The sequence below is a fragment of the Myodes glareolus genome, chromosome 6, assembly GCF_982192425.1.
Source record: "Myodes glareolus chromosome 6, mMyoGla1.1, whole genome shotgun sequence".
In the NCBI taxonomy this organism is placed as follows: Eukaryota; Metazoa; Chordata; class Mammalia; order Rodentia; family Cricetidae; genus Myodes; species Myodes glareolus.
In genome coordinates, this window is record NC_142031.1 from 49689475 (window position 1) to 49712727 (window position 23253).

Sequence of the window (23253 nt, forward strand, 5' to 3'; positions counted from 1 at the left end):
AAGACTCAATTTGTCAATTAGCAGTCTGACATATTTAGTGGAAACTAGGAGGAAATATTTGATGAAACATAATGCTTGGCAGACTATTTTAAGGATATTAATTACTACAGGGAATCCGAAATAATAAGGCAAAGTTATTTTCTCAATATTTGCATTTTAGGAATTACAGGGACTAAAGGATCATCTCTGAGATGAGGGCCTTGTTCACCATAATGAAATTGTACCCTTGCATTAAGTTGTGTCGTGAGAGAAATAGGGATCTTAGACTCTTTATAGACTCAGAGCTGAGATGATTAACCAAAAACATAATGATCAATGGTTTATGTAACTTTCATAAAAAGAAGATTTAATTACACTATTATCTAGAAGAAATTAATGTCAACCTGGAAATTTGAATTAAATTAAATTTAATATGATCACTTAATTATCAGACAAAAAGTACTATGGAACCAATGAGGAAAAAAGCACATGTTAGCAATACAAATTTACTTAGGTAAAATGAAGACCATTTTAAAGACAAAGATAGTGTACCAGTTTTCCATGTTATAGTAGGTTGTTCAATAGCTCTTAGATCATATTTTGCCAGTATTTGCCATCCTAAATCTAAAGCCTATCCTTTAGAAAATATGACTTTAATCTAAGAAGAAAATCGTGGAAGCAAAGACATAGAGCTTAATCTGATTATTGGGCAGACATTGGGCAGGCTGAGTAGACACCACAAGCTTGGTATTTCAATGACTTCTTCCTTTTAGTTTAAATTGAACAAGAACAGAATTAGGAAAAACTTGTCAATAAAGAGGTTGGCATGCATAGATGGGCAATTAGTCTTAATTTTTAATGTGGTAAGTTGAAATTTATCATAGCAATGATAATTATTGTTATGCTAACACATAACAGCATCGTTAATTTTATTCAGTTGGAGACATCACATTTCTGTCTGACAGAATACGCCATCAGTTACACAAACAATAACTGTCTATGACAAATATGATCATTGTAGTTTTGTAGAAGGTAAATGGACAAGGACACAAGGGGAAAAGTGCCCTTACTGAGCAGGTGCTCAATTTCACAAAATAACTCTAAAATCCGCATATCAAATTCTAAAATGCCTCAAACACGTTAGGTCCTGGCAGTCAAAAATATAGGCAGAACAGGACTGGCCTCAAGAAAGTCACCCTTAGTTAAGAAGATACTGGCAACTGGTGGCTTAGGGAGTGGGGGCTGGAGGGGAAAAGAAAGTCATTTCTCTGCAGTAAGGCAGCCATGAGTATGTTGCCCATGCCCCAGTGGATGGCCACACACATTTGGACAGCATTAAATGAACTCAGTTACAAAAAAAGAAAAGAAGTAAGGAAGGAAGAAGGAAAACAAAATGAAGGAAGGAAGGAATAAAGGAAGGAAACCAAAGAAAAAGAAATTATGAGTCAGGTGTGCTGGGAGTGTAAGGACTAGATAAAATTAAAATAAGTTCATTGTACTTAATTCCCTATAATATACATGTAATTAAGAAGTTTTGTTGGACTTTTTAATGACAAAACACTAAAACAGAGGTATACATGGCTAGGATACAGGTAAACAGGTGAAAATTTATGATGCCTGCCTGACGATCTCATACTTGAAGGTAGAAGAGTGGAAAAACTGAATTCTTCCCCACCATTGCTGGGAGTTTAACCTGCTGTAATTAGGAAGAAAATCAGGGTGAGCTTGCCTCAAAAGTAGGAAAGACAAACACTACTTCACCCGTCATACATCTCTCCACATATAAGGAAAAGAGTCCACACACTATAGCAGATACATGCACTCATGGTCATTGCTGCTCTGGTCCCAGTAGCTAGAAGAAAATCAGCCTGGATGTTTGTCAGCTGCTGCTGCTGCTGATAATGGAGATGTGGCTCATGCACACATTAGATTCCCACTTAGCAATGAAGAATCTGAAATGAAATCTGCAGACAAATTGACTTAACGAGAAATGTAACTATAAAGAGCCAGTTTAATCAGGGGCACAACGTAAGGCAAGGTGGTTCAAGACTTTACTCCCGACAAGCCAGGGACATCTGCAGGAACAGACCTGAGCCAGTGAGCACCCCTAGATCAGGCCTGAGTCAGCTACCTCAGTCGGAGCAGCCCCAAGCAAGCAATCTCCTTAGGAGCAGGCCCAAACAACCTCCGGGAACACCAAATGATCTCTGGGTGACTGTGAAGGGTCTGGACACAAGAATGAAAATATAAAAATAGAAATATAGACACCAAAGATTAGAATATGGAAGCTTAGAATATAGGAAGAAAGACATACAAAGTTGTAAACCTAAGTAAACTACCAACTTCTTTCTCAGCAGATCAAGGATCAGTTATCCACAGTTAGCTATTTTCTGAGATGCTTGGGACACCTCCATCAGCTTAGGTCATTTCATTTTCCAACTAGCTGTTCTACTTACAAGGCCAGAGCTTCTCTCCCTGTAAACTAAGAGTAGTGTCCTGGTCATCCTTGATAAACTACAGATGTGAACTGAGCTAACTTTCAGGAGCAGAGATACATGATGTCTGGGTTAGGCACTGTCTCTGTTATGAAAAACTGGTGCCATCAAAGAGGAGGCACGGGACTCCGGTACACACTGCCTGGAGGTCCAGGAGAGACAGTGGACAAGAACAAACACTGTTAATTAATGAGCTCTGAAAATAGAGGTTGTAAAGTATGGCAGTCAGTATCTGAGTTTAACCTTGAGATAGTGTGAAAACCTTTCTGCTATCTTCTAAGTTCTCAGCCTAAAAACCAATTAATCCTAATTTATTAACCTTCTAATATTACTAGCAGTCCGTTTTCTGACTAATTGCCTTTGTTTGTTTGTTTGTTTTTTGGTTTTTTCCCCCAAGATGAGGTTTCTCTGTAACTATGGTGCCTGTCCTGGAACTAGCTCTTGCAGACCAGGCTGGGCTCGAACTCACAGAGATCCGCCTGCCTCTGCCTCTAGAATGCTGGGATTAAAGGCGTGTGTCACCACCACCTGACTTCTGACTAATCGCTAAAGACATCTGTTTTCTTGCATTTAGTTCCTTCTCTGTAATCTCAACTGAAACATATTTCATGATAGCTGCCTAGTTATCAATTGACATTAGAATTCACTCCCCTCTTTAGAGTCTCCCTTGACTAACTCACCGGTCAGGGCAAGGTTGTAAAAATCCCTTTGTCTAGACCTAATGTTTGGTGCCCTTAGTATAAAAGGTAGGTTCAGAAACTAGTCTATGTCACAGTGTCAGAAGCCCAAACTCTGTGGTCTCAGCTTCTTTGCCCCGTGGTACTTTATTTTTTAAAATTAAGTTTGCTCCTGGTTTTCCTGGAATCTGGTTTCTGGAATAAAGTTTGCTTTAGGTTTACTACACTTGGTGGTGTTCTCATCTTTGCACAACCCCACTGGACCCAACAACTGGAACCTGTAGTCCTGACTGCACCATGAGGATCAACCATCTGAGCTTGAAACCACTGACACCTGGAAGATTGATCACCAGATACACAGCTGCAACTACAACAGTCAGGGGAAACGATGGGAAGACAAGGTAAGAACACACTCCACAATACAAACAAAAAAATAGTGGCTATAAAACAGCAAGACCTGAACACCGAAATATAGATGAAGAAGGAGAAAATGACCTAAAAAATAACTTTAGGAGAATGTTTGAGGTCCTTGAAGAGAAAATGAAAAATCCCCTCAAAAAAAATGGAAGAGACAAACAAATAACAGGGATAGAAGTCCAACTCAAAAGCACAATTTTTTCAATAAAATCATAAAAGGAAACTTTGCCAACCTAAAGAAAGATATGCATAGGAAGACACAAGAAACTTATAGAACACCAAACAGAGTGGATAAAAAAAGAAAAGTCCCCACCCCATATAATATTCAAAACAATAAAGAGACAGAATAAAGACTTTACTCCCAGAATGCCTGAGGCAGAGGAGGGTGAGTTCTGAGTTTAAGGCTAGCCTGGTCAACACAATGAGTTCCAGGACTACAGTGTGAAACCCTGTCCCCCCCCCCAAAAAAAAACAAGAAAACAAGGAAAAAAATAATGAATTAAAAATAAAATGAAAGTCAACATAGCTACACACATAAAATTAATAAATATACTATAAATATAATCCACACTCAAGTTAACTTTCAAATAAAAAACATTTTTTTCACTTAGAAAACACACTTATCTTTCCTTCAGATGAACATTCTAAAGATTCCTGACTGGATAGAAATTACGTTCTCTGCAAAAATCAACTCTCTGAGGTTAACAGAACGAGAGGAAATATTGGTATTTTTCTCAGGTACTGCAACACTGTAAATGACTTGTTTACAGAACTGACACTCCCAACCCCTTCTGTTTAAAACAGCCTATAGCAAACAAAGAAGCAGCAACAGAAAAGCAATACCAATTTGACTACACTCTCCGCCACTGTCAAAGGCATTTGCACATACTGCAAATTTTGAAAATTCTATTTTGGGCCTCACTGCAAACAAGTAAAATGTGAAGCAAATTTAAATTTCTCATTTTCTTCTTCAGACCTGTAAACTTGAAAAGCTGCAGTCAGGAGAAAAGAAAAAAATCTCCTATAATATTGTTTTAAAAAGGCAGGGAGGAAGTGGGGAGGGAAATGAAAAAACCATAGAGAATTTCTGTAGGAGACAGCCATAAGCTCCCAAAAGAGGAACAGGCGGTCTCCCTTTCTTCCTCCTGGGGGTCAATTTTTTGAGGCTTCCCGGTTCCCCCTCGGGACCACCAGAGAGCTCGGAACTCCCATTAAACCTGGATATTTCTTAATTCGGCTGGTTTTGATTTGGCTTGACTGGGAATGTTTGTGTCAGCAGGGAGATCGTGTTAGGAAATATTCCTAACACTAAATATGAACAGATCACCCAAAAGAAGTTCTTCACTTCCAACCATTATCACCTGCCAGAGTAGGGCTCTGCCATTGATAAGTTTAATGGAGTCTCAAAAGTTTACCCTGAAGCAATACCTGGTTGCAGGAAGGACCATAATCTAAAATAACCTGAGCACCACCCAAGAACAGACCATCCCAAGGAAATGCCTAACATTCCAACCACTGTTGGAACAATTTCCTGATAGAACTGGATACTCCTCTTTGTGGAACCTTCTCTAACATCAGGGGACATGGGGGACACAATCTGGGATGATCAGGTGGGGGAGGGGAGGGAAGAAGAGAAGAAAGAACTCCAAGGTGATGGAGAGAAAATCTAAGTCAGCACAAACAGAAGCACAAGAGAAGGGAAATGGCACAGCCCACCCACGTCCCTACACAGAATCCCCCGGACTCTGAATTACCAACCCACCAGCCATGCAAAATCTGTGTAGCACAGGTTCGCTGGCAAGACCTCACCCAAGAGTTCTGGAGAAAACATGGGGTGAGCAGTTACTGGAGAGAATTAAGACTGAGGGTGAGGAGATACATCCTTTATTCATTGATTCTAGCACTGTAAAGACAGAAAGAATAAAAATCCTGCATCCTTCTCTCTTCAAAAGGCAAAAGGAAAGAATGACAGAAAGCTGTACAAATTTGTCTTCTTACACCACACCTACCATAATTAATGGGTTGAATCAACTTCAAACAACTGAAATATGGTTACTTATAAAATAGTCGCACAATATCTTTGAAGATTATGCCCTGTGGTTGAGTTTTCTGAAATTACTATGGGATTTAGCTTGCTTCTGGTTGCTGTGATAAATGTCATACTCAAAAGTAACACAGTCTAAGAAATGGTTCATTTGGCTTACACTTCATGTCACATTCCAGCACTAGAAAAGCCAAGGCAGGAAGATAAGCAGAAACTATGGAAGAGCTGAGTAGAGGTCTCCTGTTGACGGGATCATGATTAGATGACTTTCTTATTTAGTCCAGGACAATCTGCACAGGGATGGTGCTGCCCACTGTGTACCAGTCCCCCCATCAATCAAAAGAGCCCCTCACGGATATAGCCATAGGTTCCCCTCATCAATACAGCCCTAAAATGAAGCATCTCCAAGATGATGCAAGATTGTCAGGTTGGCAATAAAAATCTACCAGTACACTCTGACACCAAACCCATTCACTTCCTGAAGCCTACGTTTCAAATACAGAGTTTGCAACCATTTACTTTGACACCCTAAAGACAACTAGTTATAAAAACAGTTTATACAGCTAACAAGTCCACTACTCATTTCCACCAGGCTTTCATTGTCAGAAAATGAACTAAAGTACAGGTCTCCTGTGAGTGACAATCGGTTGTCCTGTGATGTCCACATACATGCTATGGGACACATGTGCATAAATTACATTGATATGCATTCTCGTCCTCTCGCCCTCCTCCTCCCTTTCCTCCACCTTCCACAACAAGAAAGCAAAGAAGTGAATTGTCCCTACAGTTGGCTATAAGAGCCAGAGTCTCTTGGTCGTTTCGTCTCACACAGGCTGCCTTTACTGTGGACCATGCAGCACAAAGGGTAACAATAGGACTAGAGCAATGGAGCAGGGTGGGGGTGGTGCACGCCTTTAATCCCAGCACTCGGGAGGCAGAGGCAGGCGGATCTCGGTGAATTTGATGCCAGTCAGGTCTGTAAGAGCTAGTTCCTGGCCAGGCTCTAAAACTACAACGAAACCTTGTTTTGAAAAACCAAGAATGAACGAGAAAAATGGGACTTTCTAACAGAAAGACGCCATAGGAATTAGGCTGCCATTCTTTTTAAATAGTAATATTGATAATATTAATATATTATTATTATTAGTGTTATTATTATCCTGTGTGTGTGTGATTCTCTGGAGGTGGAGTTACATGGCTGAGAGATACCAACATGGGTGGTGGGAAATGAACTTGGTTATCGGTAAGAACATAATAAGAGCTCTTAATTGCTGAACTAGTTTTCCAGCTCCACACTCATGTTCTTGGCAAGTTCATCCTTCTGCGGTGTCCTCATGAACTTACTTCCCAAGACACAAAGTTCTTAGACATCCTGAGAATTATCATCGCACCATGACTGTGAATAGACATTGCTGCTATAGTTGCAATCTAAAGGCTGAAGCACAGGGCATCTTCAAGAACAAGAATAAAAAAACTCCTACAATATCATCAGAAAAAAAGAAACATGCAAAATCTACGCCCGATATGGTGATAAGGAGTTAGACACAGCTTTATGGCAAACTACATTCACAAGGGGAGGCACGGGGATCAATTCTGAGGCAAACTAGATGAGGGAGGGGAGTAAAGGAGAAAGAAAAGAACTCCAGTGTAATACCTGAAAACCTAAATCGGCCCAAACACAGGCACAAGAGGAGAACGAAACTATGAAAAACACACGACCCTACACAGTACAGTCTCAACTCAGCATCACCAATCCTCAATGCTGCAAAATCTTTTTGGATGCATGTCCGGCAAGGATGCATCCAAGTTGTCTGGCGATTGAGGGGAAGCAGCTTCCCCAGGACAGAAAAGCGGGACACTCAGACCTCAAGGCTACCTGTGGGCTGCACAATTCAAGAGCATTGGCATAGGCATTGCTGGGACATATTACCGCCTTCCACTGGACTGTAAAACACCACAGGGAAATCTCGCTGTTGGAGCCACAACGAAGCTACTGTCCCAAACTCGCCAGGCAGGATTCCAGGAGCCCAATGTGCACTCACCATTTCGTACTTCTGATCGGTCTCAGTTTCCTCCCCAGAGGCCTGCAGTCAGCAAAACACGTGGCCGCCCAAAATGAGTCCTCACAAGGATTCCCTCTGCTAGGCCATTCTTTGAAAAGGGTTTCCGGGAAGCACACTATCCAAGCTACTCATTGGACAGTTCGTTCCATGTAGTGAAGCTGTCCCTGATTGGCGAGCTCTACTCATTCTGCCTCTTCAGCCTAAAGTATCGAAAACGTTTAGGAATTACCAGTTTCAAACCTTTGGTACCAGCACGCATGGGGGAGGCAGAGTTCTGTGAATTTAAAGCCATTCGGGTATACATGGTGAGACCACGACTCAACGCCTAACGATCATTCCAGACATGGTGGCAGGCATTTTTATATCCAGAAATCCTAAAGCCTAAGCAAGAAATTCACTAAAGTAGAGACGCACCTAGTCCAGAGCGCTAGTTCTAGGGCAGCTAATGCTAACGAAGAAAGCTACTCTCAAAAGCAAAACCAAAAACGAACCAATGAGCAAAATCAATCAAATAAAATAAGAAAACAACAGAGAATACATTTTTAAAAAAATAAACACCTTAAAATACTTCGTTCTGGGATAAACCTATTCCATTTCGGGATTTCTTGGCATGGCAAAAACCTAGTATCTAGGGTTCACTCACTCACTTCCTAGCACACCTGTTGTTCGTCACCTGCATTTTCCTTCAAGTTAGATCCTGAAATTTGATCTATAGACTCGAATCTCTTGCCCCTAAAGAAAAAAACTGGACTTCAGTGTAGGAATTGGGTCCACGGAGAATAGGTAAAGAAACCACATATAGGATTGATAGGAAATCTCAAAATTTAAGTATGAAGCAAAAGACCAGGACTGCCTTACAACCTATGTTTCAATGCATCCATTTCCTACTAATACAACTAAAAGACACCAACAAGGAAATGCAATTGCTCAGAGATAGATAAACTACACATGCCTGCCATGAGTACCCCACTAAGGATTCAGAGTTATGAAAAGCAACCAATGAACTTCAGAGAATTTTTTTGTTGATTTTTTTGTTTTTGTTTGTCCTAGGTCATGAAAAAAGCCTTCACACATTACATTAAATACTCCAATTTATTAGTGCCACTATGACTGCTAAGAGAGAACCCACAATGGACATTTTTTAAATGATGATACAAAGACACCGAATACTTTAACTAGGGACTTTGTCATACCTGCTATTGCTTCCAGGATCATAAAACAATTACTTCCACACCATAGAATTCACTAGAGTAAAAATGTCAGTAAAATTCACACTAACTTTATTTATTTCATTTTCATGATAATGGGTGTTTTTTGGCATATATGTCAATGTGCCCCATGTGTGCCTGTCACCATGGGAGGCCAGAAGATGATTTTTTTATCCTCTGGAGCTGGACTCACAGACTGTTTAGAGCTACCTTACAGATGCTAGAAACCAGCCAAGGTCCTCTGGAATAGACGTCTGTGTTATCATCTGCTGAATCATACATCCAACTCCTATTCACATTAAGATTTTAAGAGAAATAAACTGTAATTTCACCAATACTTTCTTCAGATAGCTACCCTGGGGTGTTGAGATAATTCAGTCATTACAAGCTAGGCTCAAACTAAATTGCAACTCTGAACATGACCATCACAAATGTTCTTCTTATGACAGTGACTGTGTTAACTAATCTTAGTAATGATGGGTCTGACTGTTCTCATAGCTAAACAACCCCTATAAGGGCAAGTTCCAAAATGTTCCCTTGAAGAAGATGATCACTTCTGGGCTTAGTGACCATGTATAGCACATATGGAGGGATGGAGGAAGGCAGAAACTTCTCAGCTTCTCACCAGGTGTCAGTCCACAGATGAATATCTGCTGAGAAAGCCTGTCTCCCAAGAGAGCCTGTTGCCAGGAGCCATGTGATTTCTTCAGGGGACAAGGCCTGAGAATGACATGAACAAGTTCTCCTTTTGGTAAGTCCTGGGAGAATTTAACCCATTTTTGGCAAGGGTGATGGATAGTTTGCTGTATATTTGGGGCATGACCCAGGAGCATCTGTGCTACCTGCTCACCTTGCTTTCCTTACACAAACCATACTGCTGGCTACCTCTAGATTCACTTTCTTAGAGCCCAATAGATGAGATGGCTGCTGCTTTTGGAAACACTTTCCCCTGATGACTCTATGGATGAGACAGAGGGGACGCTGTTAAAAATGTACACTAGACCTGACACAGGTGCTGAAGTCTTTGATGTTTCAGGTGTGACTATGAATTCAGGATTCTCAGGAACAGGATGTTGCCTGTCCAGTGAACCCTGTGACTAGTTTGAAAGAGTCACAATCCTTCAAGACATTACAAATTTGCCTAATCGTCCTGAAAAGAAGAATCCTAAGGAAAGAATCTAAGAGAAATGTAATAAAATAGATGATATTGTGCCTCCTTCAGCAAATACTACCGACGTGCACCACCACAACCGGCTACTCTTTTTTTTCCTTCCTTCCTTTCTTTTTTCTTCCTTCCTTTCTTTCTTTCTTTCTTTTTTTTTTTTTTTTGAGAACTTTATCCTTTAGCCTGTATATGTTACAGAATGGCACCCAACGTGGATAATTGTATCCACATAAAGCCCGAGACAGCTTGGGAAGTAATTCTAGAGCAAAATAACAGCATTATGTATGGTTTCTTCAAAGCAGCAATTTCTCGGTTCTGCACTACTTGATAGAGACAAGCAAGTACTCTCATCTAAGAGAGGCTTCCTGACTCAGCTTTTGATGCAAAACCCTGCAGCTCTTTTAAGAAGTCCTGCCATGAAACACTTAAATGGTGTTAATGCTTTTTGGTTTTCAGCCGTAGCAGGAAAAAAGCTTCGCTGTTTTAAAATGCCGACTTTCTGGGCCGTCCTCCCAGGGCAAACTCTGACTCTTTTAGGCAGGCAGCCAGAAGCACTTACGTGGTCTGTGAACAGAATACTGCAGCTTGCTTGCTGTCAGGGACCTTGAAATGCCATAGAGTTAGAGTTGTGGCAATAAACAAGGCTCCAGATGTACCTCTGCCATAATCCTGGAAAGCTAAGGAATGGGCGGGATCCAGCTGTCAAAGACATGACTTTAATCCTCTCCATAAAGACTCAAGTGCTCAGAAAAAGAGAGATACCCAGTAAAGAGAGATTCAAAGACGAAGAAAACCTCTAAATGGTTTACAGTGTGTTAAAAATATATGCAGGATAAAAGTTAAAGTTCGTAAAGTAAAAAGAAAGAAAGAGAGTAGTTGGGTGTGGTGGTACACACCTTTAATCACAATCCCTGGGAGAAAGAGGTAGATTGACCTCTGTGACTTCAAGGGATGGAGGTAGATTGACTTCTGTGACTTCAAGGTGTGGTAGCACACACCTTTAATCCCAACACTGGGGAGACAGAGACAGATGGATCTCTGTGAGTTCAAGGCCAGTTTCGTCTACAGAGTTATTCTAGGACAAAGATATACAGAGAACCTGTCTCAGAAAGTCAAAAAATAAAAATAAAAGAAATAGAGGTTAAAATAAAGCCACGTAAAGATGGAAAAAACACAGATAATCTTGATACTGTATGCTATTATGCTCTCTTTAAATTGTTTGAATGCTGAGGAAGGAGCAACAGCTGCTAAAAGATATTTGCTTATACATGCGGCAGAATTAATCCAAGATAGGTATTTTGAAAATACCTTGACTTCAAAATTGAAATCAAAAGGTATGTTACTTTGGAGAAAAGATTTTGCTTTTGTTTCCACAGAAAATGAGAAGCTCTGGATTTATTCAGAGTTAAGAAAAATCAGCTTTGATCACGGAATATCACCTGAGAAATCTTCGGCAGGAATAGATGGCCCAGATGTCTGAGTTCTTCATCTAGAACTGGTTCAAGACTGCTGCCTGAGATGATCAAGACTCACAGGATACTTCAGTCAGGACTTAATCATAACTTTAAATTTTCATTAGGTCCCCATAAGATTATCAGCGCCCCCAATCACCTGGAAATAGCCTAGAAAACTACACCCACATTCCCAAAAAAATGGACTACGGATATTTCCTTTTGTTTAAAAAAAAAAAAGAAGGGGAAGTGGTGCGGGATAGTCTGTATTCTGTCAATCATGTTTTAAATAAATGCTGATTGGCCAGGCGGGAAGTATAGGCGGGAAAACTAGACTGGAAGTAGAGGTGGAGCAAGAGGAACAGGAATATTCTGGGAAGCAGGAAGCTTCCTCCGCATTCCTGCCCAGATCACAGAGAAGCAAGATGTAACCTGCCCTGCTGGAAAAGGTACTGAGCCAAGTGGCCAACATAGATAAGAATAATGGGATGATATTAGCTACAAGAGCAAATAAGAAGACTGAGCTAATGAGCCAATCAGTTTTATAATTTATGGAGTCCTCTGTGTAATTTTCTTTGCGGCTTGCTGGCTGTGTGGTACTGGGTGGGACAGAAACTCCAACAAGCTAGCCCCTCAGTGCTACAATATCAAGAGTTAATGAGAACAGTCTATGAATGGTAAAAATGAAGCAAAATCACAGAAACTCAAATGCTCTCATTTCTAATAACTGTGTCAATAATGTAGGACTCAACACTGTAGGAAGCTGAGAAGACAGGGACTGGAGAACAAGACATAAGCAATGCCAACTATGAAAATATGTTTCTAAGTTATGTAATCTACAGGATGATAGGGAAAACCCTGGTATATCCTCCAAAAAGAATTACAGAAGAATAGAAAATAGAACAAAATGAATCAGCCTTGACTGATGAGTTGATTGTGAGAGTTTAGATTTCACTACAGCTAAATAGTAACCGTCAAATTTAAATTTTGTTTTCCCTTTGCATAGCACTGTAACTGCAAAGACAGCTGACTGGGCACACTGTTCTACCTATAGATGTGCCTAGTTAAAAAACTTCCTTTGTTGTTGCTTTTCTGCTTATGCTTGTGATATTAAAGTTACAAATCAAACAGGTAATGATTACCAGTGGGGACGTTGGGGCACAAAAAGAGAAGGAAGTAAGGGAACAAACTGGCAATTATTTTAATTATTATTAGAAAGCTAAGGAAACAAATATGAGTGTAAAACTGTTCATGCAAACTATTGAAACTATGAATAAAAATGGCTCACGGCATCTGGGACCACAGCTACTTGTTTGTAGCAGGTGGTCGCAGTTTTCTTTCTATCACTGACTTCACACATCTATCCCAGGTCATGGGACCCATTAGGAGCAAGGTTCCTAGCAGCCTGAGTCTCTTTGGCAAATGACTTCCAAAAGGAGAGATTGCATAGCAGGGTTTCCTATAAGAAGTTGGTGCAATGTCCTCATTGCAAAGTCCGCCCCCATCAGCCCTATAAAGGATCTCTGGTAGCTTTCTTCCCTTGCAAACCTCCCTGCATAGCAGCAAAGTAGGTACCACTTAATGAGCTGTTTGTCTTCTGAGGTCAGACTCCGGTCTCCTTCCTGCTTTTTGTCTTCTGTACCCTGAAATGTAGTACTAGGGAAAATTCTATTTTTGCCTCCAAAGAAGTTCTACCTGTAAAAGTATTCATTCCTGATTAAGAATTCCTTCATACAATTACTTCTACTTGGAGAAGAATAGAGAAAAACAAGCAAACAACAATGCATTCCCAAGCCTTTGATTGACTTCACAGAGCTCTCAAAGAGGAAGCCTTCGAAATATTTCCAAATATCCCATTTCTGCCTCAGAATTGGTCAATGAAAAGATGTTTGATTTAAAACTCTCTTCGTCCATGACTGGGAATAGTCACACACTCTCAGAGAGCAAACCATTCGATCCTCTCACATGAACAGTTTTAAAGGACAGAACATACACAGAGTGATCAAATTTGTTGGGCAATCCAGTCTAACACCCAAGCATATGTTTGCTTAGGCCAGGCATGGCTTAGGGTTCAAACTAGGAATAATATAAAATTACAAAGACAATGACAGGAAAACTCTAAAGCAGCAAAGACATAGCTCTTATGGAGTCTACCAACAGATTACAGTACCCGGGGACATTTACAGGTGTGGTAGACCACAGAAGTGAATCCATTCTACCTTAGCTGAAGGTCAGAAAGTTCAGAATTCTTCTAGCTCCTTCAAGGTTATACAACCGAATGTTCAGACCTAAGGTGTGGCTACAAAATGTTTTGCTTAGACAAAAAGGATATTTTGTTCTAGGCTGTGGTTACTTGATGTTCAGAGATGTGAGGAGGTAAATACATATATTTGTTCTTTGTATTACAGTAAAGAAGTCTTTTACCTTCCCTTAACCTCTTTTGGATTGGGCTACATAAGATTTATGAAAAATAAGTTGAGGAAGATCACAGTATTCACTGAATGTCTTCCTTATTCTACCTGTTGTCTCTTGATTATCTCTGTATTATTTCTCACCCTCCCACGAAGTATGGACAATACGTTGGGAGGAACACTGAGAGACACCATAGTCTTGACTCAGTGTCACCAACCTGGAAGCACTGCAAATTCTGAGGTGGCACAGGTTCCAGGAGTCTTTTCACCACAGTCAGAAAGTGGCCTGGGACCCAGTAATTTCCATGGTACAGAACAGGTATGGAGAACTCGTGAACAGATCTGGGAAGTGTGAAACCAAAATTGGAATCTAGGGCACAGCCCTCTGCACATGGCCTGAGGGACATCCAGGCAGCAGCCCCACAACATCTGCAATGTCACAAACAGAACACACAGTTCCAGAAGTCCTGAGTACACTCACCCTTTCCTGCTCCTGAATGACCAAGGTGTCCTCCCTGTGAGCCTAAGATCAGCAGGAAACAATGTGGTACAGGTCGAATACTACACACCTCAGTATCTACACAGGACTCAACTCAATGGCAATGGTGAGGCTTTCTGAATATCCAAGCTGATCAGTGGGCATTTAATGACAGGAAGTAACAGTACCTCTGAATGATGAGATGCTAGGTCTGGATATTCCACATTCAAGATACTTAGGACAAAACCAACAAGGATGGAATGAGGTAAACCTGTTTGAATCATTTTCATTTTAGGCTTCAACCTATTCATTTCCTTTTTTGGTTTGTTTGCTTCATTTTTTAAAATCAACTTCTCTCTATCATGTAGCACAGACTTTGATGAATGAAGCACAGGTGAGCTATAGATCTCAGTCTCTCAGCTTCCACTGCCTTTTTTATGTTCATCCGCTGTGAAATATTCCTGTACACTGTGCAAATTATGCTCTGATTGTTTTGATAAAGAAGCTGACTGACTAATGACCAGGCAGGATAAACCTAAGCAGAAAACCCAAAAATAAGAAGCAAAGAAGTGCAGAGTTAGAGGAGATGACAGCCAGCATCCAAGTAAGTTGGACATGTAGAAAACGAGGTCAAAAACCATGAGCCACACGGCAAAACATAGAACCATGGGTTAATTTAAATGTAAAAGTTACCTAGTAATAAGTCTGAGCTATTAACTTAGGATTTATAATTCATATAAGCTTCAGAGTGGTTATTTTGGAATGGGCAGCCCAAACAAGAAACTTCTTTCTCCATCCATCCATAGAACCTCCTGCAGTTTTAATTTTTCTTGCTCAATTTCCCTCACAAGCTTAAGGGGCTGAAAGGTTTATGCTCAATCATTGTGAATAATAATTTCCTTACTGATGGTGGGCATAATCACCGCCTAAAAGGGAGCACAAGATTGCCTATTTTATCAGTTTCAAGGGGAGATTTTGAATTTTCAGTCTTAGTAGTTGGCTTGAATTCCTGCATTGCAAATAGCCAAATTTTACAGATTTAAAAATATGCTTATATAAAAGTAGCCTATTATGTGAATCAATTTTCTATGAGAAGACAGAGGCTATCAGAAATGTCATGGCCCCTGTTAACTAATGGAGAGACAGAGCTTTCATAAGTGGGGTTGTGATGATCTGTTGCAGTATAAATACAAGACAAAAACAGCTAGAGACCGTATATTAGGAATGTGTGAACAAAGGAAGAATGTGGAGAAACTATCTGGTGATGGAACAAATGAAAAGGGAGTTTTAGGTTTTAAACATTGAATACCAATAGCATTGGAAGGAAAATAAAACCAGAACATGCAAAATAATGTAATTCCTCACATATTTATATAAATGACTCTAAATGAATCAATATAAAATAAATCTTTACATTATACTTGGGGTGCTTTTGATTGCCCTACCCAGTATATTAATTCACCTTACACAGGAGTTCATTGGAAGGCAAATTGATGAACATTCCTGACTCCATTGTGAAGGCAGGAGACATTATTAAAAATTAAGTTTCAATTTATTGTAAGAGCTGAGTTGCTCTATTTCCAGGAAACTGACCTTCCAGAACTCATGGCCTTGACTTGTTTGTGAAAATATCCTTTCTATCTATAACTCTCCCTGAAACTTCCTAAAACCTCCCTGATCACATGGTGACCATGTGAATTTTTTTGATGTTTTCCCTTCCTTCCTTCCTTCCTTCCTTCCTTCCTTCCTTCCTTCCTTTCCTTTCTCTTTATTTTCCTTCCTTATTCCTTCTTTTCTTCCTTCCTTCCTTTCTCTTTCTTTTCCTTCCTTCATTCCTTCTTTCTTTCCTTCCTTCCTTCCTTCCTTCCTTCCTTCCTTTCTTTCTTTCTTTCTTTCTTTCTTTCTTTCTTTTTTTCGAGACAGGGTTTCTCTGTAGCTTTGGGTCTGTTCTGGAACTAGCTCTTGTAGACCAGGCTGGCCTCGAACTCACAGAGATCTGCCTGCCTCTGCCTCCCAGGTGCTGATATTAAAGACGTTTGCCACCACCGCCTGGCAAGGTTTTTCTGTATTTCTTTATTACCCTATTGCCTATCTTCTGTAAACCTATTTTAATACTGCTCATAATTTTAGCCCTTAAAAGCGGCCCAAGAAAAGCATGTGGGTTTGCTTTCTCTATTCCAAGAAAGGAGGCAGTCACTGGCTCCAAAAATTCACCACAATAAAAAAAAAATCAATCTTGCTTCAAATTTGGCTCAAATTGTGGTAATGCTCTCATTCTCACTGGTGAGGAGTACAAAGTCTGGCTAAGGCCTGAGTTATCATTCTCCTCTTTCCAATTCTAGGTTACCTTGTTTTGTTTTATACTGGTCATTTGGATCATTAGTTTCCTCCTGGTATTATTTAATGTTTTATCAATCATCTTTTACCAAAATTATTTACAAACACCATTATTGTAATTATTGTTAGTGATATTACAAGTATTGTCATTTCTTGTTCTTATTACACCTGCTGCTGTCAAGGCCAATTTAGATTCTACTCCTTGAGTCATTGGGTATTTAGGAGATTAGTCTCTATCTCCTTTAGAATTATAGCAGTGATTTGTCTAATGAAATATGTCAGGGTCTATATTGACCATGTTATTCCTTGTGGGAAGATTAATGGCATTTCCCCTTCATCTTGACTTCACTCCACCGTGCAAAATGTACATTGCTTAGTTCCAACCACTGATTCTTCCTTCTCATGGCTTCTCTGGTCTACAGAACAGGAGACTACCAGAGTCAGAGATAGTTCACTGTGTCCTGTAATCCCGTGGAGCTCAGTTAACCCGGAGATAGGACTCAAAATATTATTCCTCTGTTCACACTGGTTCTGGTTCCCAAACATGAGTCTTGAACATTACAATGGATATGTGATACAGTATTGAGGAAATCCTGCTTTAAAATGTAGCTGTTGAGGTTACAGTGAGGGTGCAGTGCTTAAGAGTCCTTATTGTCGAGGAGGAGGGGAAATTTTTAATAAATAAATTAAAAAAAAGAAAAAGAAAAAAAGAGAAAAAAGGAGTCCTTATTGCTCTTACAAAGGACATGGATTTTATATCCCAAAACAACTTGGTTGTTCTTAATCATCTATAAATTCAGTTCCAAGTGATCTGGTTCCCTTTTCTCACTTCCACAGCAAACAATCATGATGGTTATACAAACGTGCAGAGAAACATTCTGACATACAAAATAAGATTCATTCATCTAAAGCATTTTAAATTTTTTAGCTGAATTTTATTATTTATTTATTGTTGTTCTACAAAGCTTTATGTTTAATTAGTCCCAGGCTTTGCAGGGACTCCATGGCTGTTATAAAGCTGCCTAATGGATTGAAAAGTTCAGGTGGAGGTCCTCAGGCTGACTGTTACAAAGACAACGCCACAGCCTCTTGGACGGCAAGGACAACTCCACGTCATGTTTGAGTGTGAAACACTTAAGGACATAGTCATCCAGAGATGGCCTGGGCATGCCAGTCTGCTTGGGTCTGGTGCTGTCACTCTAGGGAAGTAGGTGAGGTTTTTGCCCATCTTCTTGATGAGCTTCACCTCCTCATCCAGGAGTTGGTTTTCCAAGATGTCACAGAAATGAGAATCTTTGCAGGCAGAAGCAAGGGAATGAAGATAAAATAGAGTTTAGCAAAGTTTCTTCTCCTGGGCCAAGGCAGGTTTCATGGCTCACTCACCGTAAGCGGCCTTTAGAGACCATGAGTGGAAATGTCTCTAAAACAAAAGAAGCTCCACTGGCCATTTAGTATTCCCTTCTACACCTAAGGAAAGTTCACCATTAAATGATTTAAAAATAATATAAAATTTAGTGCAGTCAGAGTAATTATTTTTTAGCTGTGATGTGTATTTCCTTTTAAACATTTGTATTTCTAGCCAGTTGATATTTGATAAAGATTTAAGTCTATATTTATTTAAGAGTGCGAAGCCATGTCTGATAAAAGCCCTAAAGGACATCCTTTTAGACCTTACTTCTATCATGCTTACAGATTTCCTCAGTCACATGAGCATATCTTGGTCATGGTTTATACCAGAGTAAGCAATTGCTGGCCTGCAGGGCTCCAACATAGCAATTAATTTGCATGTTTTCTTAGTTCTCTTGCTTGTTATTACATTCATGTAATCCCTTCCTTCAATAAAAGACTGAAAATTTTAAGATTATGTCAACAAAATCAGAGAAAATATGAGACAAGAAATACTTGGAGAGAACTAAGACTGTGGGAGAGGAGATATAACTTTTTTTTTTTTTTATTTTCGACAGGGTTTCTCTGTAGTTTTCGGGTGTCTGTCCTGGAACTAGATCTTGTAGACTAAACTGGCAAAGAACTCAGAGACAGCTGCCTGCCTCTGCCTCCCGAGTACTGGGATTAAAGGCGTGCACCACCACCGCCCGGCAAAAGATATAACCTTCATTCACTGATTATATTGCAGCAAAGAAAGAAGGTAACTAAATCTACATCATCCTCTCTTCAAGATACAAGAGGAAACAAAATGAAACAAGGCCATACAAATCTAAATTCTTATACCAAAGCTACCATTTTGGATTATATCAACATCAAACAGTTGGAATTTAATCACTTATAAAATCTCCCACAATATCTTTGAAGATTAGCACCAATGATATAGTTTTCTGAAGTTAGTATGTGTTTTATTTTGCTTTTAGTTGCTGTGATAAAAGCAACGACCAAAAGCAACATAGTGAAGAAAGGTTAATTTGGCTTACACATCCATGTCACAGTCCAACACTGAGAAAATCCACGGCAGGAAGATGAGCAGAAACCGTGGAAGACCTTGATTAGTGGCTCCACTGTAGACTGGATCATGAACAGATAACTTTCTTATATAGCACGGGAGCACCTGCCATGTGATAGTGGTGCCAAATATGTACTAGTCCCCAGCCACCAATCTAAAGAATCCCTCATAGACACGGATGGTCACAGGCTGTACTGACCAATACAATTTCTAAGTTGAAGTTCACTCTTCCAAGGGAGCTTAGAATAAATTTGTAATAAAATTCATCAGTACACTATGGCACCATTCATTTTCCAAAGTCCATCTAATTTTCAAATACAAACTGAGTTTGTAACAATACTTTGAAACCATACAGATAACATTGTTAACAAATTCAGTACTTATTTGATCCACAGTGTCATTATCAGAGACTAGTCTACCGTACAGGTCTGCCTGTTGTCCTGTGACCGTCATATGTATGCTATGCTACACACACGCCTAAATTTAATTGACACTCTTTCTCTTCATCATCCACCCTCTCTCTGTCCCTTTACCTCTCACAATATTAAAGGAAAGGCATAAATTATCCCCAGAGTTCGCTCACTGAAGGAGTTAAGAGTCTCTTGATCATTTCCTGTCACACATGATCGCTTGCTTTTCTTCCAGGGATTATGCAACACAAAGGACATCAGTAGAAGTAAAGCAATCTGACTTTATAACATAAAGAAACCACAGGAATTAGACTGCATTCTTTTTAAATATTTATAACGGTGTGTCTGTGTGTGTGTGTGTATGTGTGTGTGTGTGTGTGTGTGTGTGTGTGTGCGCGCGAGCGCGCGCATCTGTGTGCCATTCAACATGGCTGCTGGGAAAAGAACTCTGTTCATCCACGAGAACACAGAAGCTCTATACTGCTGACACATCTCCACACTTGTGTTCTTAGTAAGTTCCTCCTCTGTGGTATCTTCATACATGAAATTCTTAGACAAAGTGAAAATTATCATTTCCACCTGACTGCAAATAGACATTTCTGCCATCTTAGCATTCAGGAGGCTGAAGCAAGGGGCATCTTCAAGGGAAGCCTTAGCTAAATAGCAAGTCAATAACAAAAATCTTCAAAATTTAATTTACTGTTGGTATTGAACATATTTACAGACCTAGCCGTCAAAATAAATGGAAATTGAGCAGGACAAACTCTGGCTAGAGATTAATTTTCAAGAGGTGGAATAAGGTAATAAATTAGAATAGTCAAAAGAGATGGCATAGAGGGATGATTAAGTTCCCAGACTAGATACATATATGTGTGTGCACTTCCAACAAGCCACCATGGCGAGATTCATCATCAGTTAGGCAACACACAGCCCCTGCAGCTGGTGTCCGGTGGTCAAATATGTATGGAAACCATTAGGACATTGGGTGGTTTGAAAATCTATTGCACTTAAAATCATCTGTTTGTTCAAAGTACACATAGGTGATTATCTACGTGTATAATATCCCAGTTTCTGTACTGGACGCAGAGTTGAAACTTTGTCGGTCTTGTGAGAGAACTAGCTGTCTTGTGATACCAGCACACACACTGACAACGGTTTCTGGAGGAGACACAGAGCTCACAGTGCTAATTAGTTTCCCCTCTCTTGTCCTGTGATATTTTTAATTTCTTCATAGAGAATGCCCAAAAGTAACAGATTATAGACCATTATGTGACTGTGTACTCCCCATAGGTTATCACATTTGATTTTTAAATTCTTTTTTTCTCTTTCCAAAGCTTTTTGAAGGCATAATTAGTAAATTAAAATTATATATCTGAATATATGTATTTTTATAGAAAATTTTTTTATTTTGCCATTCAAAAATTTATACTTCCTCCCCTCCTCCCATTCTCCTCCCGTCCCTCAAGAGAACACAGGGTACTCTGCCCTGTGGGAAGTCCAAGGCCCTCCCTCCTCCAAGAATCCTATACAATAAAGATACTTCTGGAGGCAATACCACCCCTGACTTCGAACTCCATTACAGAGTTACAATAATTGGCATAAAAACAAGTATTGGCATAAAAACAAAGACGCTGACCAATGGTATTGAATCAAAGACCCAGATATTAATCCAGAAACATATGAACACCTGATTTTTGACAAAGGAGCCAAAATGAAACAATGGAAGAAAGCATCTTCAACAAATGGTGCTGGCATAACTGTATGTCAACATGTAGAAGAATGAAAATAGATCCATATCTATCACCATGCACAAAACTCAAAGTCCAAATGGATTAAAGACCTCAATATAAATCCGACCATACTGAACCTGATAGAAGAGAAATTGGGAAGTAGACTGCAACACATGGGCACAGGAGACCACTTCCTAGGTAGAACCCCAGTAGCAGAGACAATAATAGCAACAATGAATAAATGGGACCTCCTGAAACTGAGAAGCTTCTGTGAAGCAAACAACACTATCATTAAGACAAAAAGACAACCTACTGAATGGGAAAAGATCTTCACCAACCCTGCATCAGACAAAGGTCTGATCTCCTAAATATATAAAGAACTCAAGAAACTAGACATTAAAATTCTAAAAAATCCCAATTTAAAAACGGGGTACTGAACTGAACAGAGAATTCTCAACAGAAGATCAAATGGCCAAAAGACACTTAAGGTCATGTTCAACTTCCTTAGCGATCAAAGAAATGCAAATCAAAACAACTTTGAGATACCATCTTACACCTTTCAGAATGGCTAAAATCAAAAACACCAATGATAGCCTATGCTGGAGAGGATGTGGAGTAACAGAAACACTCCTCCATTGCTGGTGGGAATGCAAATTTGGGCAACCACTTTGGAAACCAGTGTCGCAGTTTCTCAGGAAATTGGGAATCAACCTACCTCAGGATCCAGCAATACTATTCTTGGGAATATACCCAAGAGATACCCTATCATACTACAAACTAGAGCGTTTGTTCAACTATGTTCATCGCAGTGTTATTTGTAATAGCCAGAACCTGGAAACAACCTAGATGTCCCTCAATGGAAGAATGAATAAAGAAAGTGTGGAATATGTACACATTAGAGTACTACTCAGGAGTAAAAAACAATGACATCTTGAATTTTGCATGCAAATGGAAGGAAATAGAAAACACTATCCTGAATGAGATAACCCAGACCCAAAAAGATGAATATGGTACGTACTCACTCATTAGTGGACTCTAGCCATAAAAGAAGGACATTAAGCCTATAGTTCACAAACCTAAAGAAGTCAAATAACAAGGTGAACCCAAAGAAAAGCATATATAGTTCTTCCTGGAAATTGGAAAGAAATAAGATCACCGGGCAAAAGTTGGAAACATTGGAGTGGGGGTAGGGGTGGGGGTGGAGTTTTGGGAAGGGGAAAGGGGAAGAGAGAGAAGGGAGAAGGGAAAGACTGGGGAGAGCTTGGGGGAGTGGGAGGGTGGAGATGGAGGAAGGGCAGATATAGGAGCAGGGAAGAAGATATCTACATTAAAGGGTCCATTTTAGGGTTGGCAAGAGACTTAGCTCTAGAGGGGATCCCAGATGTTCATGGGGATGTTCCCAGCTAGGTCGTTAGGCAGAAGAGGAGAGGGTGCCTGAACTGGCCTTGCCCCACTATCACACTGATGATTAACTCAAATATCACCATAGAATCCCAAAGTCTAGTTAAAGAGCAGAAGGAGAAAGATGATTTATAAATTCTTATAGAAACAAAATCAGCATTGTTATTGCCCCCCAACAGGGAGTATTAGTTTGTCCCAGATGATTCCCAAACATGTTGTGCTTTTTCTAATGCTTCCTAATAGAATAATAACAAAGGTACGTCTTCCAGTTTTCAACAGTTCTTAGTGAAATGTAAATGTGTAGTAATGCTATTCTCAACTATTTTAGAACACAGCTGTGAGAAATACTATGTGTAGATACTGAAAATGTGGTAAATATATACAGTGTAAAACTGTTACATGGTTATAAGCATTGAAGTTATTGAATTTAAGGGCAGTTGGATGGATTTTTGAAAATATCATGAGTGAGTGAACCTGACACAGAAAGAAAAATGCTTAGGTTTTTTTTCTTGTATGCAGATTCTAGCTACCA

At 39.7% G+C, this 23253-nt stretch overlaps 1 protein-coding gene across 10 annotated transcripts in view; it reads right to left on the reverse strand.

Annotated features, from left to right (window-relative positions):
• Positions 1 to 23253, reverse strand: part of LOC125404129 (uncharacterized) — a 58403-nt gene that overhangs the window by 10410 nt on the left and 24740 nt on the right. Inside the window, exon 1 of one of the 10 annotated variants that reach the window (XM_087907211.1) lies at positions 7655 to 7793. The exons of the other annotated variants lie outside the window; for them this stretch is intronic. Coding sequence (XP_087763337.1) covers positions 7655 to 7657 — 3 coding nt within the window. The 5' untranslated portion in view covers positions 7658 to 7793. Of the gene's footprint in view, positions 1 to 7654; positions 7794 to 23253 lie in introns of those variants that run through there. 10 annotated transcript variants of the gene reach the window in all.